At 51.1% G+C, this 25,002-nt stretch overlaps 2 protein-coding genes and 1 long non-coding RNA gene across 8 annotated transcripts in view; 2 read left to right on the top strand and 1 right to left on the bottom strand.

The window, feature by feature from the left end:
* TKFC (triokinase and FMN cyclase) lies at positions 1 to 12,927 on the bottom strand. 6 transcript variants are annotated; one of them, XM_082748022.1, is made up of 18 exons: positions 12,837 to 12,927; positions 11,153 to 11,268; positions 8,378 to 8,567; positions 7,517 to 7,627; positions 7,261 to 7,442; positions 5,932 to 6,010; positions 5,519 to 5,608; positions 4,752 to 4,786; positions 4,588 to 4,672; positions 4,407 to 4,496; positions 3,758 to 3,874; positions 3,316 to 3,435; positions 3,026 to 3,163; positions 1,587 to 1,693; positions 1,379 to 1,482; positions 1,208 to 1,241; positions 1,011 to 1,100; positions 1 to 712 (listed from the first exon to the last, which is right to left on the bottom strand). In XM_082748022.1, the coding sequence occupies exons 2-18, from the start codon at positions 11,153 to 11,155 to the stop codon at positions 551 to 553; spliced, it is 1,737 nt and encodes a 578-aa protein (XP_082604148.1). In that variant the 5' UTR covers positions 11,156 to 11,268; positions 12,837 to 12,927; the 3' UTR covers positions 1 to 550. The 6 variants fall into 6 exon arrangements, with proteins under 6 accessions (XP_082604148.1, XP_082604151.1, XP_082604150.1 ...); XM_082748025.1 differs by having other exon boundaries at positions 12,830 to 12,903; XM_082748024.1 differs by having other exon boundaries at positions 12,805 to 12,896.
* On the top strand, positions 1,983 to 2,762 carry LOC309873073. Its single transcript, XR_014316180.1, has 2 exons — positions 1,983 to 2,047; positions 2,593 to 2,762. It is a non-coding gene; the product is annotated as an uncharacterized lncRNA (long non-coding RNA).
* DDB1 (damage specific DNA binding protein 1) overlaps positions 12,916 to 25,002 on the top strand; it is a 31,435-nt gene continuing 19,348 nt past the window's right edge. The window contains exons 1-10 of the mRNA XM_082748021.1: positions 12,916 to 13,225; positions 14,434 to 14,582; positions 16,057 to 16,173; positions 16,525 to 16,746; positions 18,922 to 19,036; positions 19,986 to 20,083; positions 20,853 to 21,011; positions 21,615 to 21,698; positions 22,263 to 22,379; positions 22,984 to 23,086. Of these exons, the coding sequence (XP_082604147.1) occupies positions 13,165 to 13,225; positions 14,434 to 14,582; positions 16,057 to 16,173; positions 16,525 to 16,746; positions 18,922 to 19,036; positions 19,986 to 20,083; positions 20,853 to 21,011; positions 21,615 to 21,698; positions 22,263 to 22,379; positions 22,984 to 23,086 (1,225 nt within the window). The 5' untranslated portion in view covers positions 12,916 to 13,164. The remainder of the gene's footprint in view (positions 13,226 to 14,433; positions 14,583 to 16,056; positions 16,174 to 16,524; positions 16,747 to 18,921; positions 19,037 to 19,985; positions 20,084 to 20,852; positions 21,012 to 21,614; positions 21,699 to 22,262; positions 22,380 to 22,983; positions 23,087 to 25,002) is intronic.

Raw genomic sequence — 25,002 nt, 5'->3', positions numbered from 1 at the left:
TTTTGTTTTTTTAAAGATTTATTTATTTGACAGATCACAAGTAGGCAGAGAGGCAGGGGCAGGGGGTTGGGGAAGGTTCCCTGCTATGCAGAGAGCCTGATGCGGGTCTTGATCCCAGGACCCTGAGATCATGACCTGAGCCAAAGGCAGAGGCTTTAACCCACTGAACCACCCAGGTGCCCCTCAGTGTGGTTTTTACTTCACTTGCTTTTCTATACTTTCTCAAGGAACCTTACAATCAAGTTAGCATGGCCAGTTAAAGGCCATGGTAGCACCCAAGCAAAGTGCCTATGGCGGAGGCCCTGAGGTGGCTTGGGGGCACGGACAGAATTCTATCTCCCCGAAAAGGGAAAAGGCAGGGCCAAAGTCCTACCCAACCCACTTGCCCTGCAGTTCCCAAAGGAACTTTCATGGCTGGTAGAGGTTGCCTGCTGAACCCAGGACAGGCCCTGGGGGCAAACGGTGAGGGAGGGTAACAGCTGGAAGACAAAAAGAAGCAACGGTGGCCACCTCTGCCCAGCAGTGAGAGGCACCAAGGTCCAGGATGTCCTCACACACCCGGGCTCTGCAAGGCCTCCAGGATGGCGCGGAGGACAGCTGCGGCTGCCACTGCCCCAGGGTCCGGCTGATCCAGCCGCGCAGAGCTGATGTAACTGGCTCTTCCCGCCCCAGCTTCCATGTTCTTGGTGGCCTCGGCTGCAGCTTCTGCACTCTGGGTGGGAGCATGGGAGCAGGTTCAAGGACAAGCCAGCAGGCCTCCTTCCCCCACGGACCCTACACCCTCCTGTCCCAGCCCTTCCAGCACCCTGAGTACTGTCACCAGGGTGGAGAGGTCACCTCTCCTATCTCTAGCAGGGCCATAGGCCACCATCTACTGAGGGCTTGCTGTGTCCTAGATGCCCCGGGGCTCCTCCTATCTCCAGCCTCACAGCAACCCTTTGATGCAAATGATGCTTTCCATGTTTGAAGAAGGAAACAGGTCTAGGAAAGGTATTAACTTGCTTGCTCACCTGGACCGCTTTGGTCAAAACTTGGAACAGACTGGCTCCTGGGCTCTTCCAGGCTTGGAGCTCCTGTCCTGCCGCCCACAGGGAATCCAGCTGGGTAAGGTGAGGGAGAGGGGAATAAGGACAGGCCCTGCCACTGAGGGTGGCCTTCGAGGCTTCTGTTCCACCACAAAGAGGGAGGGGTGGGGCCAAATACACACCATTGTCCTGTCCCCTGGAGCAGCCTTCCCGTACCTGGCAGGGAGCAAGGATGAGTTAAGACTCCCTACAGGGACTCCCTGTGGGATGGAGACGGGGCGGGCTGGGAACAGGTGACACCATCCACTGCCCACCCGCCCACCCTTGGTCGAAGGCCTGGGGCTCTGGCTCACTTCTGCATGGCCTCCAGGCCAGCATCCAGGGCAGCAGACCAGGCTGGCAGGTCTGTCTTGGCCTTGAGTGGCTGAGCCGCCGCAGTCAGGAACAGGCCATAAAGCTGGGGAGGACCAGAATGCTGAGCACAAGGGGCTGGCGTGCGCCTCAGCCAATCTGGGGTCCCTCTGGGTCAGTCCTTTGGTCCCTGGGGCTGCTGGCACTCACCGCCCCAGATGAGCCTCCCATCTTCTCCAGGAGCAGGAGGGACAATTTGGAGAGTAGCTGGGTAGGGCTGGCAGGGGGTGGACCCTCCTTCAGCCACCCTTGGATGGCTGCAGAAAGAGAAAAGTGAAGAATTCAGAGACCCTCCCTCCCATCTGCTTGTGCCCCAATCAAGCAACTCAGGCCTCACTGCCAGGCGGAAGGCCCGGCCCCTGACAGAGGCTGAGGGGACCAACCTAGAAGATTCCCAAAGCTCCCTTTCTCCATCCTGGGTGCAGTCTGGAGAGGGCTGGGAAAACAAGAACCTTGGGCAGCACGCAGAGTGAGGCCTGCCCCGGACACCCCCATGCTGACCTTCCAAGCCTCGATCCCAGCTTCATTTCTCCCCCTCAGCCCTGCGCGCCTCCAACCTCTCTGCTTTGCTGACGGTTGCCGCTGACTGTGTGCCTCCTCCAGCCGAACAGGTACACGAGCCTCGAGGGCAGGGAGGTTTATTTGCTTTGCTCACTGTTGTATTCAGAGCAGCTAGAGCTGTGCCAAGCCCGGGGGAGCCCTGATTTTTTGCCTGAACTATGCTGGATAATTAGGAGCTTTTCATTAACCTCCCTCAAGCCGAGAAAAGTAAGGACAATTGTGGGAGTTTCTCTTGAACCCAAAGTTATTATTCACTGTAAAACATCACATTTGGGGACGCCGGGCTGGCTCAGTCAGTAGAAGAAGCGACACTCTTGATTTTGGGGCACGTACACACACACACACACATACCTACGTACATACATAAATTTTTAAAAACAGATTACATTCGGGGGGCCTGGGCGGTTGAGCACCCGACTCTTGGTTTCAGATCAGGTCAGGATCTCAGCGTCAGGCGCTGGGGCTCTGTGTCCCGCTCCACACTCAGTGTGGAGTCCGCTTGGGTTTCGCTCTCCCTCTGCCCCTTCCCTGACTCACTTTCTCTCAAAATAAATGTAAAAAAATACTAAAAAGGTTACATTTTATTTTGCAATAGCAACCCTTCTACGTTTATAGCGTCAGAAGAATCCTTTCCTGGGGAAAGGGGAAAAGATGCCAGGTTCTGTGAATGATCTCTCTTGGCAAAATAAATGGCGGTCATTCCAACACGAACACTCGCCATGCTTTTGAAGATGTTCCGGTTCATAAAGTGCCCAAATCTCAGAACCCATGTTTGTTTGTTTTTTTAATTTTTTAAAAAAGATTTTATTTATTCATTTGACTGAGAGCATAAGCAGGGGGAGCGCCAGGCAGAGGGAGAAGCAGGCCTCCTGCCGAGCAGGGAACCCAACGTGGGGCTCCATCCCAGGACCCTGGGATCATGACCTGAGCCAAAGGCAGACACTTAACTGACTGAGCCCCCCAGGCGCCTCTCAGACCCACATCCCACAGCAGCCCCGCTCCTGACGCCAGCGGGACCCCGCGCCCACCTCTGGCAGCGCGGCTGTGGGTGGTGCCGCAGTCCCCGTCGCCGGCAGCGCGGTCCAGGGCGTTCAGGTGGTCCTCCAGGCCCAGGAGGGTGGCGCACACCCGCTCCAGCACCAGCACCACCCGCTTTGAGGTCAAACCTGGAGATGGAGGACAGTGGCACAGAGGCCCACCTGGCCCTTTCACAACCCACCACGACGGGTGTGGGAGCTGTGGGTTCAAGAGCCCCCACCCATCCCACACCCACAGGTGGAAGCCCCGGGCCTCCCTCCCCACCAGCAGGGCTTGGTACCTCCTGCTGTGGTGGAAACAGAGGCCTCCAGAGGTTCAGCAGGGGCTGCCCGGCTCCGCTTCCGCCCAGTCACGGGGACCTTGGCCACGTTAGGCCAGGCTGATGCGGTGGTTTCAGCATCTAGGGACAGCAGGACGACTCATAGACATGGGACAGCCAGACAGGAATCAAGTGGGGCCTGGATTCCCCACCTGGTGTCTGGCTCTCACCGTATCGACAAGCAAGTACCCAGTGCCTGCTGTATACAAGGGAAGTGTGGAGGGTCCTTGGGGAGGATCGTATTCCCAACTCCTCCAGCAACAGTTGAAGGCTGGAGTATCTACAGAGGGTTTCTCTACAGGGGTCATGGTCAGCCCTGATCGGGTGTCGTCCCTAACTCCCCCGTGGCTCCTTCGGGCCACAAGGATGCCTGGCTTGGATGACCCCAGCTTCCAGGTCTTACCGATCAGTTTCAGGAGAGGCTCATCCACCAGCAGAAGGGTGAGAGAGATGCCGGGCATCTCCAGGGCGGACATAAAGGTGCCCACCAGGGCACGGGCGATCTTCACCCCGCGGCCCTCTGCAATACAGAGCAGGAAGACCATGAGGCAAGAAGCGGAGGATGGGCACTTGTCCCCACAGCATCAGAGAAAGAACCAGGAAAACAAGGATTTTGGAAGCCAGGAGGTTAGTAGGGAGATGGCCAGAATCCCTCCAGCCATCCCTCAAGGATGCCCCAAATTACCCAATTCCCTGGCAGTGCCCCCTCTATGGGGAAGATGGGTAATTACAAGTCTCCTTTCCTGAGTTCCTGCTGGGTGCCAGGCCCTGTGCTAGGTGTGATACATATGTTTAATTTCACGTAATCCTCACGACAACCCAGAAGCACAGGAACTATCACTGCACCCTCTTTACAAGCAAGGGCAGAGGCTCACGGCACCCAGCAGTCAGCTGGCAGTGATGGTCTGACTCAGGTTCATCTGCCCGCACAGGCCCTGCTCTGGGCCATCACAAGACCCAATCGTGGCTGCTTTTCTTCTGTCCAGCTTCAAAGGGCTTCAGGGAAAGGAGCTCCAGGGGTTGGGGAAGTCCCCTTCCGGTGTGGGGCTCACCTAGGGCACGGACAGCAGCGTCCGCTATGATGCCTAGTTCCAGGAACGACAAGCCACCGAGGTTGTTGACCATCAGCACCACTGAGGAGCCTGTGGGCAGATGCGACCCCCACATGAGGCTCTCCAGGCCGCCTGCCCAGAGGAGGAGGAAAGGCTGGGAGACAGCATGATAGCCCCTCACCGGCCCGCACAGGCACACGGGACACGTTGGAGGAGGCCGTCATGTGGTCCAGCATGAGTGTCACAATCTCGTCGGCGCTCGCCATCTGTCGGAATGAGAGCCAGCAGTGAGCTTTGCTAGAAGGCCTCGGTCTGAGACCAGCCTGGGCCCAGGAGTCCGCTTACCTTTATCCGACGCACACCAGCTTCCCCGTGGATCCCTGTGGACAGATTCGGTCACTGCTGACCCACTCAGGGCCTGGGGACTCACTGATCATGTTTTCCTCGAGCATTTACGAAGTGCTCAGCACTAGCTAGGCACTGTGGATGTGAGGAGTGTCGAATAATGTGAAATGCACAGTCTCCACTCTCTGGGAGCTTACAGCTGGGCGGTGGAGACAGCCTTACTTAACTCTTAACTAGCTAAGTAGCTTTAACTGGAGGCAGTCACAGCGAGGCCACATGAGGCCTCTCTCCATCACTTTGGAAACACAGGGTTGGGCGGGGGAGGAAGAAGGGAGCTGGGTGGCCTCTGAACCGCCGATGAAAGGAGGGCTACATTCTGGCAGGGGCCAAGGGACCCAGAAAGGGCATGAGCAAAGGCAAGGAGGTAGGTGAGGCACAGAGCCACTGTGGCCAGAGTCCGGGTACGGACCACAAAGCAGGTGAAGAGACCAGACAGGCTGGGCCAGAAGAGATCCAAGCGCCCACTTAGAAATACTAATCTTAGGGTACCTGGCTGGCTCAGTCAGAAGAACATGTGACTCTTGATCTCAGGGGTGTGAGTGTGAGCCCCACATTGGGTGTACAGATTGCTTAAACACATCAACTTAAAAAAAAAAAAAGCCTAAAAAAGTATGAGACCTCTTAGGCACCAGCTCCCTCCCAGGGGATAAGATGTGGGCAAACCCCAGGGCACAGGCAGAGCCGGGGAGGGGCGGCCCCAAACTTACCCAGGCCCAGCTCCACCTCATCTGCTGCGAGCTCAAAGGTGGGTCTGGAGCCAGGGACGCTGCAAGAGGACAAGCTCACTCCCAGGGTCCCTGCCAGAAGGGAGGCGCGGAAAAGGTAAGTGTTTTGTTCTTGGTGTCAGGCGGCAGGCGGCAGGCACTGGCCACGCTTCGGGGGGCCTAGCCCACCGCAGCTTCTTCACTGAGCCTGGCTGCCACACTGGTCACCTCAGTGGGGAAGGAGAAACCCAGCCTGCGGACCCAAGGCTACCAGTCCCCAGGAACTGCCCCAGGGAGACCTTCCCTCCGCCCCTGGGGAATCACCTGGAAAGTCACAGGGAACTTGCACCTAGTCAGTCCCAAGGTCAGCCTGGACCTCCCACCTTCCCTTTCCAAATCCCTGGGCCAGCACTCACCCATGGCCTGGGCGACCGCGCTCACACGCTTTGTGATTTCCTCCAGCCCCACACCCGCCTCAGCCAGGGCACCTGCCACCTGCGCCCACACAGACAAGAGGAAGCAGTCAGTGTATGGCTAGCAGGGAGGGGACGGGCTGGGGCTGAGTTTCTAGTTGGAAGAAGGCACCTCCTCGGTACTACCACATCAGCCTCGCCCGCCGTATTTAGGGCAGGGCACTTGCCTGCAATCTTCAAGAAGCCCAGTCTGTGGGAGCCAGAAGGGACTTCGCAAATAGAGAAATGAGCCCAAAGAAGGGACGTTGACTAGTCCAATGTCACACAGCTAGTTGGTAGCCAGTTTCCTGGTGACTCGCCTAGAGCTGGTTCTCCATGGCATATACGCTGTGGCTGTCTCTCCCTTCTCACGCACACACCCAGCCACTGCGTTTTTGCCAAGCACTCAGGGTGTGCTAAGAAGAAAAAAAGCTGACCGAGTGACAGTCCCTGCCTCGGAGGGATGGGAATCTGGGGAAAGAGACGCCTGCAGACTGAACACTGAATGTGAGGGGGACTGTCACAGCGGGATGCCACGAGAGCACCGAGGAGGGGAGCCTCCACCCAGGAGGGACATCGGAGGTGGCTGTACAGAATCGCAGGAGTTAGCTAGGTCCAGAAGAGCTTGGGCAGTGAAAGGATTTTCACAGCCTTAGACGAAGCTTCAGCAAAGCCCCAGAAGGGACCCACAGCCCAGGCATGCGGTGAACTGGCGTTAACGGAGCCCAAGACGCGTGACGGCAAATGAACTTAGAAAGTCAGGGAGGAGAGGTGACAGCGCGGTGGCCACCTGACCACGGAGCCTAGACTGACTCTTGGAACCCCAGAGGGCTTTCAGCAGGCGGACGACCTGGTCAAATACGCCTTTTCGAAAGGCACCTCTGGGGCAGCGTGGGGAACATGCTGGAGGGGCAGGCAGGAGGTGGGGGTGGGGTGCCCACGAGCAGCAGCTGCAGCCGGCTGGGCAGGAGGACACGGGCACAGACTCAAGGCCGGGACAGGAGGGGCAGGGCTCTGAGAGGCATGTGAAGCATGGGGGCAATTCAGGAGTCGGATGACGAGGACAGGGCAACTGGCTGGGTGTGGGGGACGAAGAGGGAACGGTCTAGGAAAACACTTAGATTCTGGGCTTAGGGAGTTGAGGGGATCAGGGAACACTGGGGAAAGAGTGGCCTCCTGGGGCAGGGGCTGGGCTGGCTGGAAAGGTCCAGGTCCCTGGTGCTGCGTGGAAAGAGAAGGCTGGGGGTTGCGGGGAGCCGGCCAGCCAGCCAGTGTCCGGGTGGGAAATCTCACCTTGTGAATGAGCACTGTGCCGCAGAGTCCCCGCCTGCCCGCCTTCTTCAGGACGGTGAAAGCGCAGTCGTCCCCAATGACCACCATCTCCACGGGGATGCCCTCAGCCTGGGCCTGCTCCCGGGCCAGGCCAAAGTTGAGCCGATCCCCAGTGTAGTTCTTCACGATGAGGAGGGTCCCCACTGCAGAAGCAGCCAGCAGGGCCCCGTCAGCGCCTGCCCTCACCACAGCAGCCCCTCCCGCCTGCCAGGCTTACCTGTGCCCGCCTGGGCCACTGCTCTGATAGCTGCCAGGATGCTGCCCACTGCCGGGGAGGTGAACACGGCTCCTGCGATGACCCCCGTCAGCATCCCCTTCCCTATGAAACCTGGAGACAGAGCAGATGCTGGCTGGGGACCTGTGCCTGCGGTCCCCGGGCCTTCCCACGCTGCTGGGCGTCATGGTTTGGGGAGCCATTCTTCACTTAACATGCTCTGGAAGGTTCTCTCTCACTTACACATTTACCTGGTTACATCTCCCTAAATGAGAAAAGAAGCTCTGTGAGGGCAGGCACCTTGTTTTTCTGGCTCAAGGTTATATCCCTCATGCCCCAGACAGTGCCAGATGATGAAAGGTGCCCATAAAGGGTGCTTAGTGGATGGACGGATTTGCCAAGGGAGACAGGAGAGGAACAGAGGATACAAAGCCGGGTCTGTGGCCCCCCAGGAGTTCTTGAGAGCTCACATCCCTGGCACTGAGCGGGAAACATTCCAGGGCTATCTGTGATGTATGTGAAAATGTGGGGTGGGAATTCAGAAGAGGGATCCTACTCTAACTTAGAAAAGTCAGGAAGGCTTCATGGAGGAGGGGGAGGGCTCAGGGAGGCCTGGAGAGCCAGGATTCACAAAATCACTGACTCTCAGAGCTGGAAGGAGCCGAGAGATCACTTGGCCCATAAGATGTAGAGACTGAGGCCCAGAGAAAAGCCTTGACTAGCCCTAGGTCACAGCCTGAGGGACTGAGACAGCCCCCGACCTGGGCTCTGTCCTAAAACTCCTGGCAGCACTGAGGATCTCCTGGAGCCCCCGTCCACGCTGCCCAGCACCTGCCCCTCCCACCTCTGTCCCAGACTGCTCACCGGCATGGGCAGGCTCATGGCCAGACCCCCCACCCGACAGCAGCGCCACCCGGCCCTTGAGGCTGTCCAGGTCGGAACGGAGGGCCACGCGGTGGCCGTGCAGGAGCTGCAGGCTGGGGTTGCAGGCCACCAGACCAGCCAGGGCATCGTCGGCACAGCCTGCCACCGTGTTCACCAGCTTCTTGGACGTCTGCAAGAGAGGAGCCGGGAGGAAGTTCCAGGTGCGGTTGGCAGGGACAGTCCCCGCCCCGCCACAGCGCTATGCTGGAGACCCATTAGCCATAAGGACTCCAGGGACACGGCAGTATCTTGAATTGGGCAGGACTTTCTCAGGCAGATATTTCTGTGAGTTCACTTAATTTGGGACTATTGATTAAGGGCAAAATTTATGAACTGTTTTGGACTACGGCTTAAATTTATCTAGAAAAAGGGCTTCAGTGTAGACCAAAGAAGGGAACCAGAGTCCTGAGTCTAGAAGAATTTAATAAAATTAGGGCCCAACAGCCTTCTTCTGTCAAAGCCCCAGGCTGAGGCTCCTGTGCCAGGAGAAGGCATCAGAGAGGCCCTACACTCCTTTGCTCTGGTGCCAGACAAACATTTCCTGAGCCTCTTGGTGTGCCCAGTGTTCATCCACAGAACGCTGCTCCTACCCTTGACGGAAACAGAAAGATCGTCTCCACATGCTGTGGGAGGTGCTACGCAAGAGGAATGTGCTTGCCTCCTCAGTGGCTCCTGGGAGTCTTTGTGAAGAAGGAGAAGGAGTTAGGGAAGTCAAGAGCGTGAGGGGCATGGGGGGAAGGGAAAAAGGAAGAGAATATTCCAGGCCAAGGGAGAGTACACACCAGGGTCTGGAGATGTGAACTCGGACAGTGGCCAGGGCAGGAAGCAAGTTAGAACAACTTAAGCAACCAGTGACCACCAGGTAAGGTGGGCAGGTCCTCACAAGCGGAAGGTAGAACCTGGCCGTGGGGAACCTCTGGCGGGAGGGTCTAGGGCAGCTGGCCTGAGGGTAGGGTTGAGTGGACACGGGGTGCAGGCAGAAGTAGACAGCGTGGGGGCTAGCGTGTCAAAGGCTTTGGGTTCTGCGGTCACGGTCACGAGCTCTTGGGCTTAAATCCCATCTGCCTCTCACCAGCTGTGAGAACTCAGGGAAGACACCTTGTTGTTCTGACCTTTGTCTTCCTCAGCAAATCAGAGGCTTAATAAACTAGAGTATATGCCTGTTGTAGATTTAAGAACTGAACACAAGGCAGTTACTCCCTTTCTCAAGCGGACTCTGAAAAGCTGGTGCCAGCTTCTGCCTCCGTCACAAAGAGGGAAAGACTGGAGCCCAATGAGGAACCAGACGGCAGGCTCCCAGCGCCGCCTGGTGGCCCTGGGCAGCTGCTGCCAATCCAGGTCCCATCAAAGCTCATTTCCAGGAGGCTCCTACCCCAAACCCACAGGCACCTGGTTCCCCTGAGCAAATTCTGGCCTTTCCTGGGCCTGGGCAAGCGCCAAAGCCAAGCCATCTTCTCTGGTCTAAGGAGAGCAGCCCAGGTCAGCAGGAAGCAAGCAGAATGATAACGCTGTTATGAGTTCTGTTCCCAAATAGTGACTGAGAGCCAGACCCAGGGTCCAGGTGCTTTTTAAGCATGTTTTACTCAATATTCCCAATAACCCTATGGAGGAAAGATTAGCCTGAAGAAGAAACCGAGGCATAGTTTAATGACTTTGCCCAAAGTCACACAGCCAGCAAGTGTCCAGGTCGGCCTGACTCCAAAGACGGTTCCATTTTAGTCTTATCATGCTGCTCTCCCCAGGGGCTGAAGGGAGGCTGAGACTGGCAGAGGTCTTGCCCTAGTAAGGGCATGTGCTTGTGGCTCTCAGAGCCCTCTGGGGACTGGAATATGCAAAGAAATTGTGAGCTGGTCTCAACTTCAAGTCCAGCCTCCAGTGCCACCACCCTCCAAGAATGTACTTCCCCCCCTACCCCGCCCCAACCACCATCTCTGATAGCCTTGCCTGGGATCTGCAACCACTTTTGACCCAGAGCCAAAGGAGGGCTCGGACACCAGTGCCAACCCTGGTTCCCAGCAGCCTGAGAGGATGGAAAAGGAAAGGAAGTTGATCAGGCACTGAGTGAGGCCCCCAGGATTCTGGTCTGATTAACACCTCGCAGCCACTTGTAGTTTGGGCCTTTATCTGCCTCACATTGTAGATAAGAAGGAAAAAAAAAAAAGCTCAGAAAAATCAAGTCTCTTGTAAGAAGGTCTCTGGTTGGTGACAGGCTGAAATTTGAACCCAAGTCTGTCCAAGGCCTGCTTTGGTCCAGATCTAGTTCTAGAGTGGGCCTGGAGCGATGCCCGCCCCCCCCCCCCCCCGGGCCATGCCGAGCTTCCCACAGTGCAGATCCCACCTCTGGGACCAGCCCACACTTGTCCCAGGCTCAGGAAAAGACATCAGATCCCTCAGGGCTCCTGGTACAGTGTCTATTAAAGAATACCTAACCAATAATTTTCTGACCTAAATGTATGACTGAGACCAGGGCCAGATGGGTCCTGCAGGGACTCAGGGGCTGCAGCCCTGGGTCTGGCTGGGACCAGCTGGGAAATGGAAGCAGGGATCAGGCCCTGAGAAGAAGGATGACTCTCTCTCTCTTAACCTCTCTGAACCTTAGAAGGCAGCAGTGTCTCTTCATCAGGGTGTAAGGAATTCCAGCACGCCTAGGGCTGGCACCCCCACTGCTCCAAGACCACAGTGTCCTTCCTCTGCCCCGGCCCTCATGGGACTCACCATGGTGGGGAGACTCTGAAGCACGCGGAGTTCACACCTTTGCACTGAGCCGCTGGAGGACAGGCAATCCTGTGGGTGCTAGCGGGGTCCAAGCACAGTGACAACGGCAGCGGCACCTGCAGAAGAGGCAAACAGTCTGGGCTGCTGGATGCACCGACAGCCTTGCGGCACAATCATGCTTCCAAGGCCCTAGTAATGAGGGAGCTGCCCCAGACTTTGATCCAAGTCCAAACTCTAGTACGTGCACTGGGGATGGAGAAGAGCATGGGACTGACCAAGGTTCACACCTGCACTTGGCTGCTAGAAGACAAATCAATCTATGTTGGGTACAGGGCTGCCTTTATGCACCCCACCTCCTCACCAAGGGGCAGTTACCCACAGAGTAACTTCACCTCTCATGTGGGCATCATGTGCAGTGAGTTAGTTTACAAAGATCTTCACACACTTGGTTTTGGCACCACACCAGCAAGGAGGCAGCTGAGTCTGTGACCCCATTTTACTTCTGGGAACCAGACTCAGAGAGCTCTAGTGCCTTGTCCAAGGTCATAACAGTTAAGAGCCAGAACTCAAACCCACACCTAGTCTTTCGACAAAGCCTGTTTTCCTTCTCCTGGTAAGTCTGTGCCTCCCAAGTCAGGCAGAGCCCTTGGTGTAGGAAACTACACAGGTAAACTACAATGACGTTTTAGCTCCCCGCAGTTCAGAGGTCTCTTGGGGTCATCCAGGCTCTTATGCTACGTGTCTGCAAGAGGTAGTATCCATACTAGGGTTGCCACCTGGCTCTGCCTTCGACTTACTGTGGGATCTTAAGTAAACCAGTTCCCTTGAACCTCAGCTTCCTCATCTGTAATACGGGGGGCTGCCTTCTCTGTGGCATTCTGAAGCTACTCCAAGCCACGAAGCTTTCCCTTACTCCTTGCAAAGCCTCTCTCTGCCGGGAGTGGCCTGGAAATTGGGGGTTGCTTTCCTGGGCCATTAACGGTCCCACCCAGGAAATCCTGGTTTTGTGTTTGAGGTCAGAATTTGTACAGCAACAGGGGCACGAATAATGCTGGGCAAGTGGCCCAGTGGGCCCTTCAAAGTCTGAAAAATAAAACCTAGATGGGGCACCTGGGTGGCTCAGTGGATTAAGCCGCTGCCTTCGGCTCAGGTCATGATCTCAGGGTCCTGGGATCGAGTCCCGCATCGGGCTCTCTGCTCAGTGGGGAGCCTGCTTCCTCCTCTCTCTCTCTCTGCCTGCCTCTCTGCCTGCTTGTGATCTCTCTCTGTCAAATAAATAAATAAAATCTTAAAAAAAAAACACAAAAAAACCCCCTAGTTTAAACGGGACAGGCGAGCCTCCTGGTGGCCTTCGAAGTGAGGCGGGGTGATCAGTCCTTGTAGGGTCAGGCGAGGGTACCGACTGAGTTTGGATGAATGCGGGGGGTACTAAGGAGAGGGAGGTCAGGACCTGGGTTCTAGTCTGCGAGGTGCACAAATTGCCGTTACCCCCTCCTCCTCAAGACCTCTGCAGTACTTCCCATTCCAAAAGGGAGAACAGCCCCGAGAGCTCCCAGAGAAATGGAAGGGCACGAGGACAGGGTCTGTGGATGGGCGAAGGGCGTGGGCTGGGGCGAAGGTCGGCTCCGACAGCGGAGGGGGTGTCCGCGCACCTCCCCCACCCACTCACGCCCGCACCAGCCACCTCCGTAGCAGCTGCCGCTTCACAATGACCCCCGACGGCGCGCCCTCATCCGGGTACTCCGCGCTCTGGCGGTAAGAGACGGGGCGGGGCCTCTGGGAGGCGGGGCCTCCTTTGGTTGGCCGCCTGGGGCGCCGTGAGTCCTCCAAGAGGCCAGGTGAGGCCGTCCCGTGATGCCCCGCGCCCCGGCCGCTCTGGCCTGCAACGTGTCTCTGGGGCGGAGGCAGCGGCAGTGGAGTTCGCCGCGCGCGGGTGGGGGCCCCGTCTCTTCGCCTGTGTCCATTTCTCTATCGTTGCGCTCGAGTGCCGACGGGCCGTCCCAGACCTCGACATGTCGTACAACTACGTGGTAACGGCGCAGAAGCCCACCGCCGTGAACGGCTGCGTGACCGGTGAGGCTGCCAGGGCAGGAGACCCCGCGAGGGAGGGAGCTGGGGGGAACCGAGGCCTAGGGAGGCCCGCGGCCCCTGGGGCGGCCGGGCGGGACCGAGTCCCGGGAATGGAAGGTGCTGGCGGCCGACGGAGCTCCTCCCCGGCCGCGACTTTAAAGAAGCTTTCTTCAGCTCGCGCCTTTTGGGGAGCAAAAGCTGCCCTCGAGGGTCCCCTTTCGTTCTGGGAGGTCACTTGGCCTCGGGGACAGGACGGGTCCACTGGGATGGAGAGCGAAGAAGCGAGTTGATTGTGCGGTGGTGCCTGTGCTTGGGGTGGGCCCCGAGATTGGCCTCGTGTGGTTAGGGGAAGGGGCCGTGGTGATGGCGACTTGGAGGGTCAGAATTTTCTTGTGGGAGAGCCAGCGGGGTGGGGTGCAGGAGGTGGAGGGATCTGAGGAATGTCCGCACTCCCCCAAAGGAGGAGAGTTCTCTTTGCCGGGGGCTGTTGTTTACTCCAGGGAGCTGTTGGAGAGGAGGGTTTGGACGGCCCAGCCCAGTGCTGGGTTTGCCTTGTTGACTGTGCAAGGATTACAAAGGACACAGATGTCCTGAACCCGGGAATAATCATCTTGATCCACGTTCCCAGCAGAACACGAAGACCTCAAATTTGTATGTTTACGTAAATTCTAATCATGATTCCAAAACAAAACTCTGTTGTTTGCAGAGTGGGAAGCTCTGAGGGAGTGTGGACGCGGGGGTTTTGGTAGACTGCAGGGAAGACAAGGGATGTGGACAAAGCGGTGTTTTCATAAAAAGCTCTGGGAATTTGCATTCGTTCTGCTCTGATAAAGATTTTGTGAACATTTAGATAAGGACGGAATGGTGATGTTCACTTTTTCTAGTGTTCCGTAGTTAGCTGTCTGCCACTGCTGTAGGAAAAGTCAAATTTGAGGGCACAAAGCCATCTGAAAGGTTTTCACAGTCATTGTCAGTTGAAGGACACGTTACTCTTAGGCCCAGTCCAGTTTTCTTAGTCTGATTAGGGAAGTAGCTTGAATGTATGAAGTGAGACTCTTTGAGGTGCTGGATCTGGCAAGAAGGAAGTGTGAATGGAGGGAGCCAGAGAAATATGTGAAATAAATGAGAATTCTGGTGGTATTTAAGTAGAAGTGATAGGATTATTTAGATACTGCGCTGGCTTCAAAAGTTAGAGGATCTGTTCCTTTCAGGACACTTTACTTCAGCTGAAGACTTGAACCTGTTGATTGCCAAAAACACGAGGTTAGAGATCTATGTGGTCACTGCTGAGGGTCTTCGCCCAGTCAAAGAGGTGGGCATGTATGGGAAGATTGCAGTCATGGAGCTTTTCAGGCCCAAGGTAAGTGCTCTGGGTTGGGCCCAGCGACAAGAACTTAGATAGTTTTACTTTGTTTCACACTTTTGCTTGGGGTGGGTGGAATAAGGTTTAGGAGAGAAAATCATCTCTTTTGAATGGGGAGGGTTTCAACTTATATTCTTTTTTTTTTTTTTTTTTTTAATTTTATTTATTTACCAGTGAGGGGCAGAGCGCACAAGCAGAGAGGGAGAAGCAGGCTCCCTGATGAGCAAGGAGCCCAATGTGGGAATCCATCCCAGGGTCCTGGGGTCATGACCTGAGCCGAAGGCAGATACTTAACTGACTAAACCACTGAGGCGTCCCTCAATTTATATTCTTAAATAAGCTTCTTCAGGGTAGAAGAGAGTCACTAAGAAAAAACTGATCAAGTTGACTTCTTTAGAAGACAAAATTAAAGCATTTTGAAATGTGGGTTACTACTGATCGAGGCTCTAGATTAGGGCAGTCCTGGCTTTATTCCTTATTAATTTTAACTTTGGGTATCGCCTAACTTTTCAGAGCCTTATTTGCCTGTCTGCAAAATGGGGATAATTGTAAAATCTCTGGGTTATTATGAAGATGAAATGTTCTTAATAACACAGGAGCTATTACATAGCAAACATTTGTTGTTATGTTAACATAACATATTATCGTCTTTACTGCAATTGAGATGTTTTCATCCATATTGTTTCATTATAATCTAATTGCATCTGACAGGAATGCAGTGGATTTAAAATTTTAATTGTAACCCTTTGAAAAAATATTTTCTCTTTTGGTGAATAAGTAGGTAAGACTTTGTAGATCCATTTTATTTTGTTTTATTTATTTATTTTTTTAAAGTGAGCTGAAACAAGAGTTTTGGTTGAAAGTCTTTTTTTTTTTTTAAAGATTTTATTTATTTATTTGACAGAGATCACAAGTAGGCAGAGAGGCAGAGAGGCAGGTGGAGAGAGAGGAAGGGAAGCAGGCTCCCTGCTGAGCAGAGAGCCCGATGCATGGCTTGATCCCAGGACCCTGGGATCATGACCTGAGCTGAAGGCAGAGGCTTAACCCGCTGAGCCACTCAGGTGCCCCATCGTAGATCCATTTTAGCTTCCATTGGTATTCATGTTTTTTTCTTTCTTCAAATAGTTGGAGAGGTTTAGAAGGAGACATCACATTCATCTTTCAGAATTTGAATGGAATGAGTGAGATTAGCTTGAGATGGAAATAGACAAGACATTGTTGTAGGTGGGGCAAAGAGATGCACAATCATCAAAGGGTAGGCTAGGTGTTTACCAGCTTCAGTTCTGGCCTTTTGCACACACCCTAAGGGTGTGTGTATCTGATACGTGTTACCTGCTCGCTGTGGATTTTTCTCTTCAGGGAGAAAAAGTTCTTAAAGAATTTAGCATGCTTAGAGAAAGATGCTTGGAGGCTGGATAGGTATTCTTGTTTCAAAAAGAACTTCTTTTGATGGTATTATGTTGGTTTCCAGGGGGAGAGCAAGGACCTACTGTTTATCCTAACAGCTAAATACAACGCCTGCATCCTGGAATATAAGCAGAGTGGCGAGAGCATTGATATCATAACACGAGCCCATGGCAATGTCCAGGTGAGGTGGCTGCTTCAGGCTGATAAGAGTTATTTGGATAGAGCTGTCATGACTTGCTAAAGAAAATTGAATGGCTCGGGGCAGCTCTCCCTGTGATCAGAGAAATGGGGAGAAAACACTAAGGGTTTAAACTTTTATGAAGAAAGGAGTCATCCAAGGGACAGGGTACTAATTCATTGAGAATTAGTGTTTTGCGAGAAGGTGTGCACTGACATTTGGGCTCCCTGACATGTCAGTTGGAGGCCACTGGTTTTATTACGACCCCTACAATTATTTTGGGGAAGAGGTGCCCGGTGTCCTCTGTTACTCTGAGTGTTGAGGTTCTTCCCTAACCCCAGTTTTACTTCTCAGGACCGTATTGGCCGCCCCTCAGAGACCGGCATTATTGGCATCATCGACCCTGAGTGCCGGATGATTGGCCTGCGACTCTATGATGGCCTTTTCAAGGTTATTCCGCTAGACCGGGACAATAAAGAGCTCAAGGCCTTTAACATCCGCCTCGAGGAACTGCATGTCATCGACGTCAAGTTCCTATATGGTTGCCAGGCACCTACCATCTGCTTTGTCTACCAGGTACTGGAGCTGGAGGGGAGAGGGAAAAGCTATGTGGCTTCCCATTGTGGGAGTTGATTTTCACTAATTGGACTGTCTGGATTTGGTAGTAGGGCAGGCAGAGAGTTTAATGTATTTGTCCTGAAATGATTTGAACAGCATAATTAATATGGGTCAGATTTCCGTCGCGTCTCCAGTGTGGTAGTACTTAATGAGGCAGGAAGCGCTCTGGCACTGGTAGCAGGTTTTAATCCCAAGATTACATTCTTGTGGACCTTGGAGATTTTATAGGGTGACCCAGTTTGTACTTTGTCTGAGTCTCTTAATGGCATGCCAGGGGATTATTAAAACTTAGCTGTAGAAAAATGATCTAGAAATTGCCCTTATAAGCAAAGAAAAAACGTCTCAGTGATGTTTACTTTCTTATGTCTTCTAAGAAGGGGTTTGCATTTTGTCCAGCACTCATTTTCTGGTGACTCGTTGGCTGCTGACTTCTATTTTAGTCTGTGCCTAAAACTTCAGCAGAGCTGATCCTGGGCAGCTGTTTTCTGAGCCGGATTTGTTAAGTGGGGGTGGGGTGGCAGAGCATCACACCAATTTGCTGTATCGTGGTAAAATCTCAGCCTTTTAACAAAGAGCCATACAGCACGAGGTCATTTCACTTGCATATTGTCGAATAAATGGTGGAAGGAAACATAGTCCAAGTGCTGTGTGTGGGCACATTTGATAGCCGTGTTAAGTATTGGAAACGCTGATGTATTTTTGTCTATTTCTTAGTGTCACCGTATGTGCTAGAGTTCAGAGGCTGGTTGGAATGAAGTTAATTTGAATAAGCTTGAAACTACTTCAGGATATTTTGTTTGATCTTGCTCACTGTGCTTTAATGATCAGAGCTGAGATAAAAACTTAAGAATTTCTTTCCTTTCTTCAGTTTTGTAAATATAAGGTTGTTAAAACACTGATGTTGGTTATTCAAGGCTGACTCTGTTCCTAGCCTTAGGGCTGCCAGTTTTGTGAACTATCAGCTTTCGTGTGTATGTGTGTGTGTGTGTGTGTGTGTGTGTCTCTCGGGGGCCCAAATCAAACCCCCAGCTTGTACTTGTGAAGTTCAGTCTTAACTGCTGGTTATTGATGAGAAGATCTTTCTTCAACTAAAAATGATTATCTTTTGTTTTGTGCCCAAAATTCAAATATTGGTGTAAATATTTAGGGACTTACTGTGTGAAAGGTAGTCATTCTGAGGAGCTCTCCTGCCCCGAAACACAGTGTTGAATTCTTTCTGTAACTTCTTAGGCTTTCATCTGGCCTTCGTGGAGCTGTCTCCACTGGCTGATGGTACCCTCCCCATCCTGGTCTTTCCATCTTTCAGAGGTGGCTTTGACAGCCTTAGGACTGATTGGAGTCATGATTCAGAAAAGGAGGGGAACATAGCAGATGCTTAGGTGACTGAGCCACCAGGCGCCCCAAACAAATTTTTTTTTTTTTTGTTTGAGATTGACTTTTATTTATTTGACAGAGACACAATGAGAGAGGGAACACAACAAGCAGGGGGAGTGGGAAAGGGAGAAATGGGCTTCCTGCCAAGGAGGGAGCCCAATGCGGGGCTCGATCCCAGGACCCCGGGATCATGACCTGAACCAAAGGCAGACGCTTAACACCTGAGCCACTCAGGCGCCCTGCAATTTTTTTTTTTTTTTTAAGTAATATCGAGACCCAACATAGGGCTCAACTAACAACCCCAAGATCAAGAGTTGCGTGCTCCACAGACTGAGCCAGGCGCCCCTCAAACAAATTTCTTAGATGTATATTTAGCTTCTCAATGTATGTTTTTTTAAAAAAAACAATTTCTTAAGTTCCTTGAGGCCATAGAACATCCATATATCTTACAAGTACCTACAAATACACCTGTGTACGTTGTCTGTCTTATGGTGATTAGTATAGTGCACCAGATTGATTTTTCTAATTCTTAAGCCTATCTTGATTGGTTGAATTGTTAGAAACGCTGGGTCTGAGCCTCTATCTACCCAGTCACAGGCTGAGTTGGTGGCTGTCAACCTACTGATGGGTTGGGATAGTAAGGCCACTGGGATAGGATGGTCATATAGTGGGTGGTAGTGGCCTGTCCCTTTTAGGTCTCCTTTCTAGTCCAGGCTTCATCCATCCTGAGGGCTAACCTTGCCACCTTTCCCCACCTAGGACCCTCAGGGGCGGCACGTGAAAACCTATGAGGTGTCTCTCCGTGAGAAGGAGTTCAATAAGGGCCCTTGGAAACAGGAGAATGTAGAAGCTGAAGCTTCCATGGTGATTGCAGGTTAGTTGGGGTTTTAGATATGTCCCCTCATCCCAGGCTGGGGCCTGTTCCTTACTCTCGTTCCTACCTCGCCTCTGCTCCTTCATTTCAGTGCTCAGGTGCTGTTATACACACTCATTACCCAGCAGCCCTGGGGTCTCCTCTGTTTCTGAATGTGCCTTCCTTTGCTCTTCCCGTTTCTGTCTTTGTGATTGTCTCTTTTTCTTTGCTTCTTCGAAAAAGTATAGCTTTCCTTGATCTTAGGATAGAGGGGTTAATTATGAACTGAGATTGATTTGCAAAGTGACATGCAAAAATTATTTCATTTTTGGGCATAACATTTATTTATTTATTTATTTAGGGGGTGGCAATAACATTTAAAAACTGTGAGGGATCTATAGAGTTTACCTAATCTGTTTCACAGATGAGGAAACCTGGCCCCACGGGCTTGCCTGTGCCTGTGCCGCACTGACAAAGCCTTGGCCTGACTCCAGGCCTCTTTGCTCGCTCTCCTGTATCCTCCCTATGACCTTATGTTGTCTCATCTAGGAGAGAAATCTAAATTTCTCAAGTGAGAATTGGCTTTTCTAAATGGTGGCCCCAATCATGGGGAAATTAAATTAAGGAACAAGTGGGGGGAAAGCTTTGAGTTAGAAAGGACCAAAGTTTAGGTGAGAAAAGGGGAGGAATCCAGGCGGAAGAACACAGAGAGGTCTCCCCACCCCTAGAAACTGAGAAATACCGAAAGAGTGACACTAAAAACATCACCCGGGTTAGATAATGCCAGCCTGAAATTTCTCCGACAGCAGTCTCAGTTAAAGACTATCATGTTCCGGACTTTGATGTCTTTTTTAAAAAGAATGATTATCTTAAGGTTTGCCTCAGAGTTGGCTGGATGGGTGTCCTTGCTGCTGCAGGGCTTGGCAGGTCCAAAGTGCCGAGCATTCTAACGCTGCCCTCTCTCCTGCAGTCCCAGAGCCCTTCGGAGGGGCCATCATCATTGGACAGGAGTCCATCACCTACCACAATGGAGATAAATACCTGGCGATTGCCCCTCCTATCATCAAGGTGAGCAGCAGTCTTTTACCTTCCTGATTTTTCTCTCGTTCTTCCCCTGCTCCTCTCTCTCCCCCCGTTTGTCAAAGGGACAGTAACGTCTACAGATGTCTGTCATACCGTTTGCTGTGAGTGAGAGAGAACTGTGGTAGTCTTTGGAAATACAAGGAGAGACTGGCCTGGTTTTGCTTCCTGAGAGCTTGCTTGCTAACTAAGAGAAAGAAGTACTAACCCAAGTAGGTTTACCCTTTCCACCAGCTGGGACAAGAAGGGAAGAATTTTGCAAATTTTATTGAATGTTTTCAGAGCTCAGGTCATGCGAAAGGTAGCATAGCGATCAGTTGTATAGACTTAAAAAACTAGTTCTAAAAGTTTCAAACCTTAATGTTTCATGTTGTAAGAATCAATACAAAATTCAGTTAAACGGTACATAGCAATGTGGTAGTATTGGCAGGGGGAGGTAATTAGTAGTAGTGAGGAAATAACAAAATCTGTGGGGGTATCCATAGTCTGGTGACTACTTAGAGTGCTTCCTGCTTTCTGCGGATTTCTGTGTTCCAGTGGAATAATACGTGTATAACCACGTAAGGTACATTGAGTTTCTCAGAAAGTTATCTTCAGAAGAACATGTCCTCATCTTCAGTCACACATGTAGTCCTAGCTAAGTGTATTCCTTGCTCCTGAAATGGCTGGGTTTGGTGAAGGGAGTGGCTCACAAGGGTTTGCACTTTGCTTGTGGGAGACACTTAATCTCTACTGACCATGTCTTCCCTCTTGGCAGCAAAGCACAATTGTGTGTCACAATCGTGTGGACCCCAACGGTTCCCGCTATCTGCTGGGAGACATGGAAGGACGGCTCTTCATGCTGCTTCTGGAGAAGGAGGAACAGATGGATGGCACCGTCACCCTCAAAGATCTCCGTGTGGAGCTCCTCGGAGAGGTGGGGCTGTCCCTGCTCTGTCGCGTTCTAGGGGTGGCGGATGTGGGAATGTGACTCACAGTGTGAGCGCCGTGAGCTTGGTAGTACTTAGCCGCCAGCAACAGACGGTCAGTCCTGCTGCGGAGGGAGGTTTCTGAATAAGTGACATGTGGGAGAATCTCACAGGCAGGTGGGCACTACCTCAGGCATCAAAAGGAAGAGCTAAAGGATGCCATTCGGAATTAAAGATTAATTTAATGCTGATATTCAGTTCCAGGAATAGGTTCCCCGAAAAGTTGAAGAATCAGGCAGTGAATTTTAGAGGTTGCTAATTACTCAGAGGAGACTGGAGCCATTGGGGCTAAAATGATCATTTGGAGCAGGCACCTGTGAGAGAAAGTGTAGCTTTTTCTGACTGTAAGGATGTGATAGATGGAGTCACAAGCCTCAGAGGTTTAGGAACATTTACTCAGTGTGACGTGGAGATTTGAAATGGAGAATAGTTTCAGCACTCATGGCTGCAGCTGTTCATTTGCCTAGCAGATGTCGAGGAGGGGGTTTGACATGTCGGGCTCCCATGGGGTGTTTGTTCTGATGTCTCTCGTGCCCTTGATTCTCTTCTAGACCTCTATTGCTGAATGCTTGACATACCTCGATAACGGCGTTGTGTTCGTTGGGTCTCGCCTTGGGGACTCCCAGCTTGTGAAGGTGAGAAGACGCGTTCTTCTTCCTGTGTACTTTACCGCCTTCACTGCTGCTTCATCAGGCTTCTGTGTTGGGAGCATCGCGGAATCTTTAATTCCTCAATGCCCGTACTACTCAGCTTTCTCCTTGACTGATTTCATGTCCTCCCTGACTAGCTCTTTGTCTTAAAGTTTCATTCAACAGATGTGCCAGGCAGAGTGCTGGGCTCAGCAGATACAATTATGAACAAGACCCAGCTGCTACCTTCAGATAGGTCATAGTCTAGTGTGCCGGACCCCTCTAGAAAACAAAAGCTTCCTACCTTCCCTGCAGAAAAATGCATGTGAGCATTTTGTATTAATTTTCAAACTAACAAAGCTACTTTGAAATCCATCCACAGGACTGACTGATTAGTAGGTCTCCTGTAGGCCAGCTGTGTTCCTTAGTAAGCAGTTCCACTCCAGAAGCATGCAGTGGAGCACAAGAAGGCAGATCTAATAGGACTGAGAGTTTCCTTTGGATGATAACCATCTCTTTAGAGTGGATCTCTTAGGAGCATTCCAGGACTAACTGTGTTTTTCCTCTTAGCTGAATGTTGACAGCAATGAACAAGGCTCCTATGTAGTGGCCATGGAAACCTTCACCAATTTAGGACCCATTGTGGACATGTGCGTGGTGGATCTGGAGAGGCAGGGGCAGGGGCAGGTAAGGAGTTCATCCCAGAAGTGAATAGTTGATACACCTGTCCACTCAAAGCATGTCCTTCTAAATTTGCCTGTTTGGAGTGGGGAGTGCCCAGTGAAGACAACTTTCAAGAGCCTCACTCACTAATCCCAATGATGCAAGGATAACTTCTATTTATCGAGTGTATCTCTTGGTCTGTGGTACAGATCTACCTCATCCGTGGTCACATGAGCACCCTAATTAGATAGGAATTCTTGACCATTTCAGAAGAGAGGAGGCTGGGGACTGGGAAAGATCAAGTACCTTGTCCAAATTTACATAATCTCCAAGTCACAGGTGTGTCTGGCTCTAGATCCTGTGTTCTTTCTAGTAAACTAGGTTCTAAGGATGGAAGCCAGCTTGCTAGGAGCAGTGGTAGTTGCTTTTCACTTCTTGAACTAGAACATCCTGCTGCTTCGTAAACTTGGGGACATGGAAATCAGTCTCTTGTTAAGTCTGTTTCCTCAAAACTAGCTCCACTGAAAGGGTCTATGGGATTAGGTATAGCTTAATTATTTCCTGGGCATCGGTATGATGGCCCCGGGCTCTGGAGGGAGGTATTGAGAAACCTTCTCTCTGCTTGCAGCTGGTTACTTGCTCCGGGGCTTTCAAGGAAGGTTCCTTGAGAATCATCCGGAATGGAATTGGAATCCATGAGCATGCCAGCATTGACTTACCAGGCATCAAAGGTAAACTTTTGGTAGACATAGGATGCAAATCTTATTTGAGTAACCTTGGCCTTTGGCCTCATTATGCATTGTGAAGGCACGTGGGTGGGAGCTAGAGGAAAGGTCACATGAAGAGTAAAAGTCATAATGACAAATAAGGGGCAGAAGCTTAAACTTATTTAAAAGTACCAAAGTCAACTTGAAAATATGTATTATTGACCAGTCTTGTATAATGGAGTAGAGAAATGGAAAGGGAAAGTTTGTAAGTTAAATTTGATGATGTTTTAAAGGAACTGATAGAATTCCTGAGAAAAGAGGAAACTGAGAATATCCTACAAAGGTGTAAGTGTAAAGGTAGTAACTTCTAGAACAGAAATACAAAGCTAAATTCCAGGAGAACTATAATAATTAAAAAGATCAAAGAAAAAAAAAGATCAGAGATAGACTACGTAGTGAAAGACTTCTGTGATATGTAAGTAGTAGACATGACTCAGGATGCTGTGGCATCTGCACGAGTGTCTGATATTCTGACATGTTGTAGCAGTAAATGTGAATGCGCTGCACTCGCCTGTTGTAAGAAAAAGATCAGATTGGATCATAAAGCAAAACAATCAATCCGAAAACAAGACAATCAGAAAACAAGACAATTAGAAAAAGATATTTAGACTATCAGGATATGAGAGGATTGGAACAGATAAATAGAGGTTTATGAATTAGAAAGGAAGAGCTGAAAGTACAAAATCCAGGAAAGTTGGCTGAAAACTAGACAATGAGATTTCATTAAGGCAGCAGGATATAAAATTAATTTACTGAAATCAGTAGCATTCATGCGCAAACGCAGTCCATTTGAAGGTATAGTGGAGGGAAGGAGCTATTTACGATAGTAATAAAAAGGCAAAATACCAAAGAATAAATTGTTTTAAAAGATTTTTATTTATTTGTCAGAGAGAGAGAGAAAGTGCGCGCACACCACAAAAGCTGGGGAGTGGAGGCAGAGGGAGAAGCAGGGGAGCCTGATGTGGGGCTTAATCCTAGGAGCATGACCTGAGCCGAAGGCAGACACTTAACCAACTGAGCCATCTAGGCGTCCCAACCAAGGAGTAAATTTAACAAGAAATGTAGAAAACCTATACAGGGAAAACTTTGAAGTACTTAAGGATTCAAAGGATAGATTGATCAAATGAAAAACATACCAAGGGTCCTGTAAATTATAAAGCGGTCTCTCTTTGACCAATTTTTTTTTTTTATTAAAGATTTTATTTATTTCAGAGAGAATGAGAGAAAACACAAGTTGATGGAGGGTCAGAGGGAGAAGCAGACTCCCCACTGAGTAAGCCTCATGTGGATCTTGATCCTAGGACCCCAGGATCATGACCCAAGCCAGAGGCAGGGCTTAACCAACTGAGCCACCCAGGCGCCCCTTGACCTGTTTATTTTTGCACTTAATGTGTATGGATAGAAATATCAAGAGGTTTTTTTTTCTTGAGCTAGATAAGCAAGAGTCCAAATGGAAAAAGGAAGAAGAAAAGCCAGAAAGACTTAAAAGGAGCAGCAAGACAGGACTAGCCCTATCAGATATTAAAACATACCATTAAGCCTTAGTAGATAAAAGTGTGGCTTTGGTTCACTAATAGGCAGAGTTCCTTGAGCAGACTGAAAAATCCAGAAATTTTAAAAAAGTCCAGAAGTAGACACAGTTACATGTGGGAATTTAGTGTACAGTGGTGGTGGTGTTTCAGCTCAGTGAGATAAAGATAATTTTTTAAAAATAAATGTTTTTTTTTTAAAGTTTTTTTAATGTTTTGTTTATTCATTTAACAGAGGGAGAGTACAAGCAGAGAGAGCAGCAGGCAGAGTGGGAGGGAGAAGCGAGCTCCCTGCTGAGCCAGGAGCCGGATGGGGGACTCCATCCCAACACCCTGGGATCATGACCTGAG

Source organism: Mustela nivalis (assembly GCF_964662115.1).
Source record: "Mustela nivalis genome assembly, chromosome: 9".
NCBI classification, from domain to species: Eukaryota; Metazoa; Chordata; class Mammalia; order Carnivora; family Mustelidae; genus Mustela; species Mustela nivalis.
The sequence above is the reverse complement of the archived record's forward strand: the minus strand, read 5'-3'. Positions and strand labels throughout refer to the sequence as shown.

Bases quoted from the DNA above. Each gene is read 5' to 3' on its own strand.
- TKFC (XM_082748022.1), bottom strand. The intron at 1,242-1,378 runs GTGAGCCAGAGC...GCTCCCTGCCAG, and splicing joins GGCCTGGAGGCCATGCAGAA to GTACGGGAAGGCTGCTCCAG. The intron at 1,101-1,207 runs GTGTGTATTTGG...CACCTTACCCAG, and splicing joins CTCCAGGGGACAGGACAATG to CTGGATTCCCTGTGGGCGGC.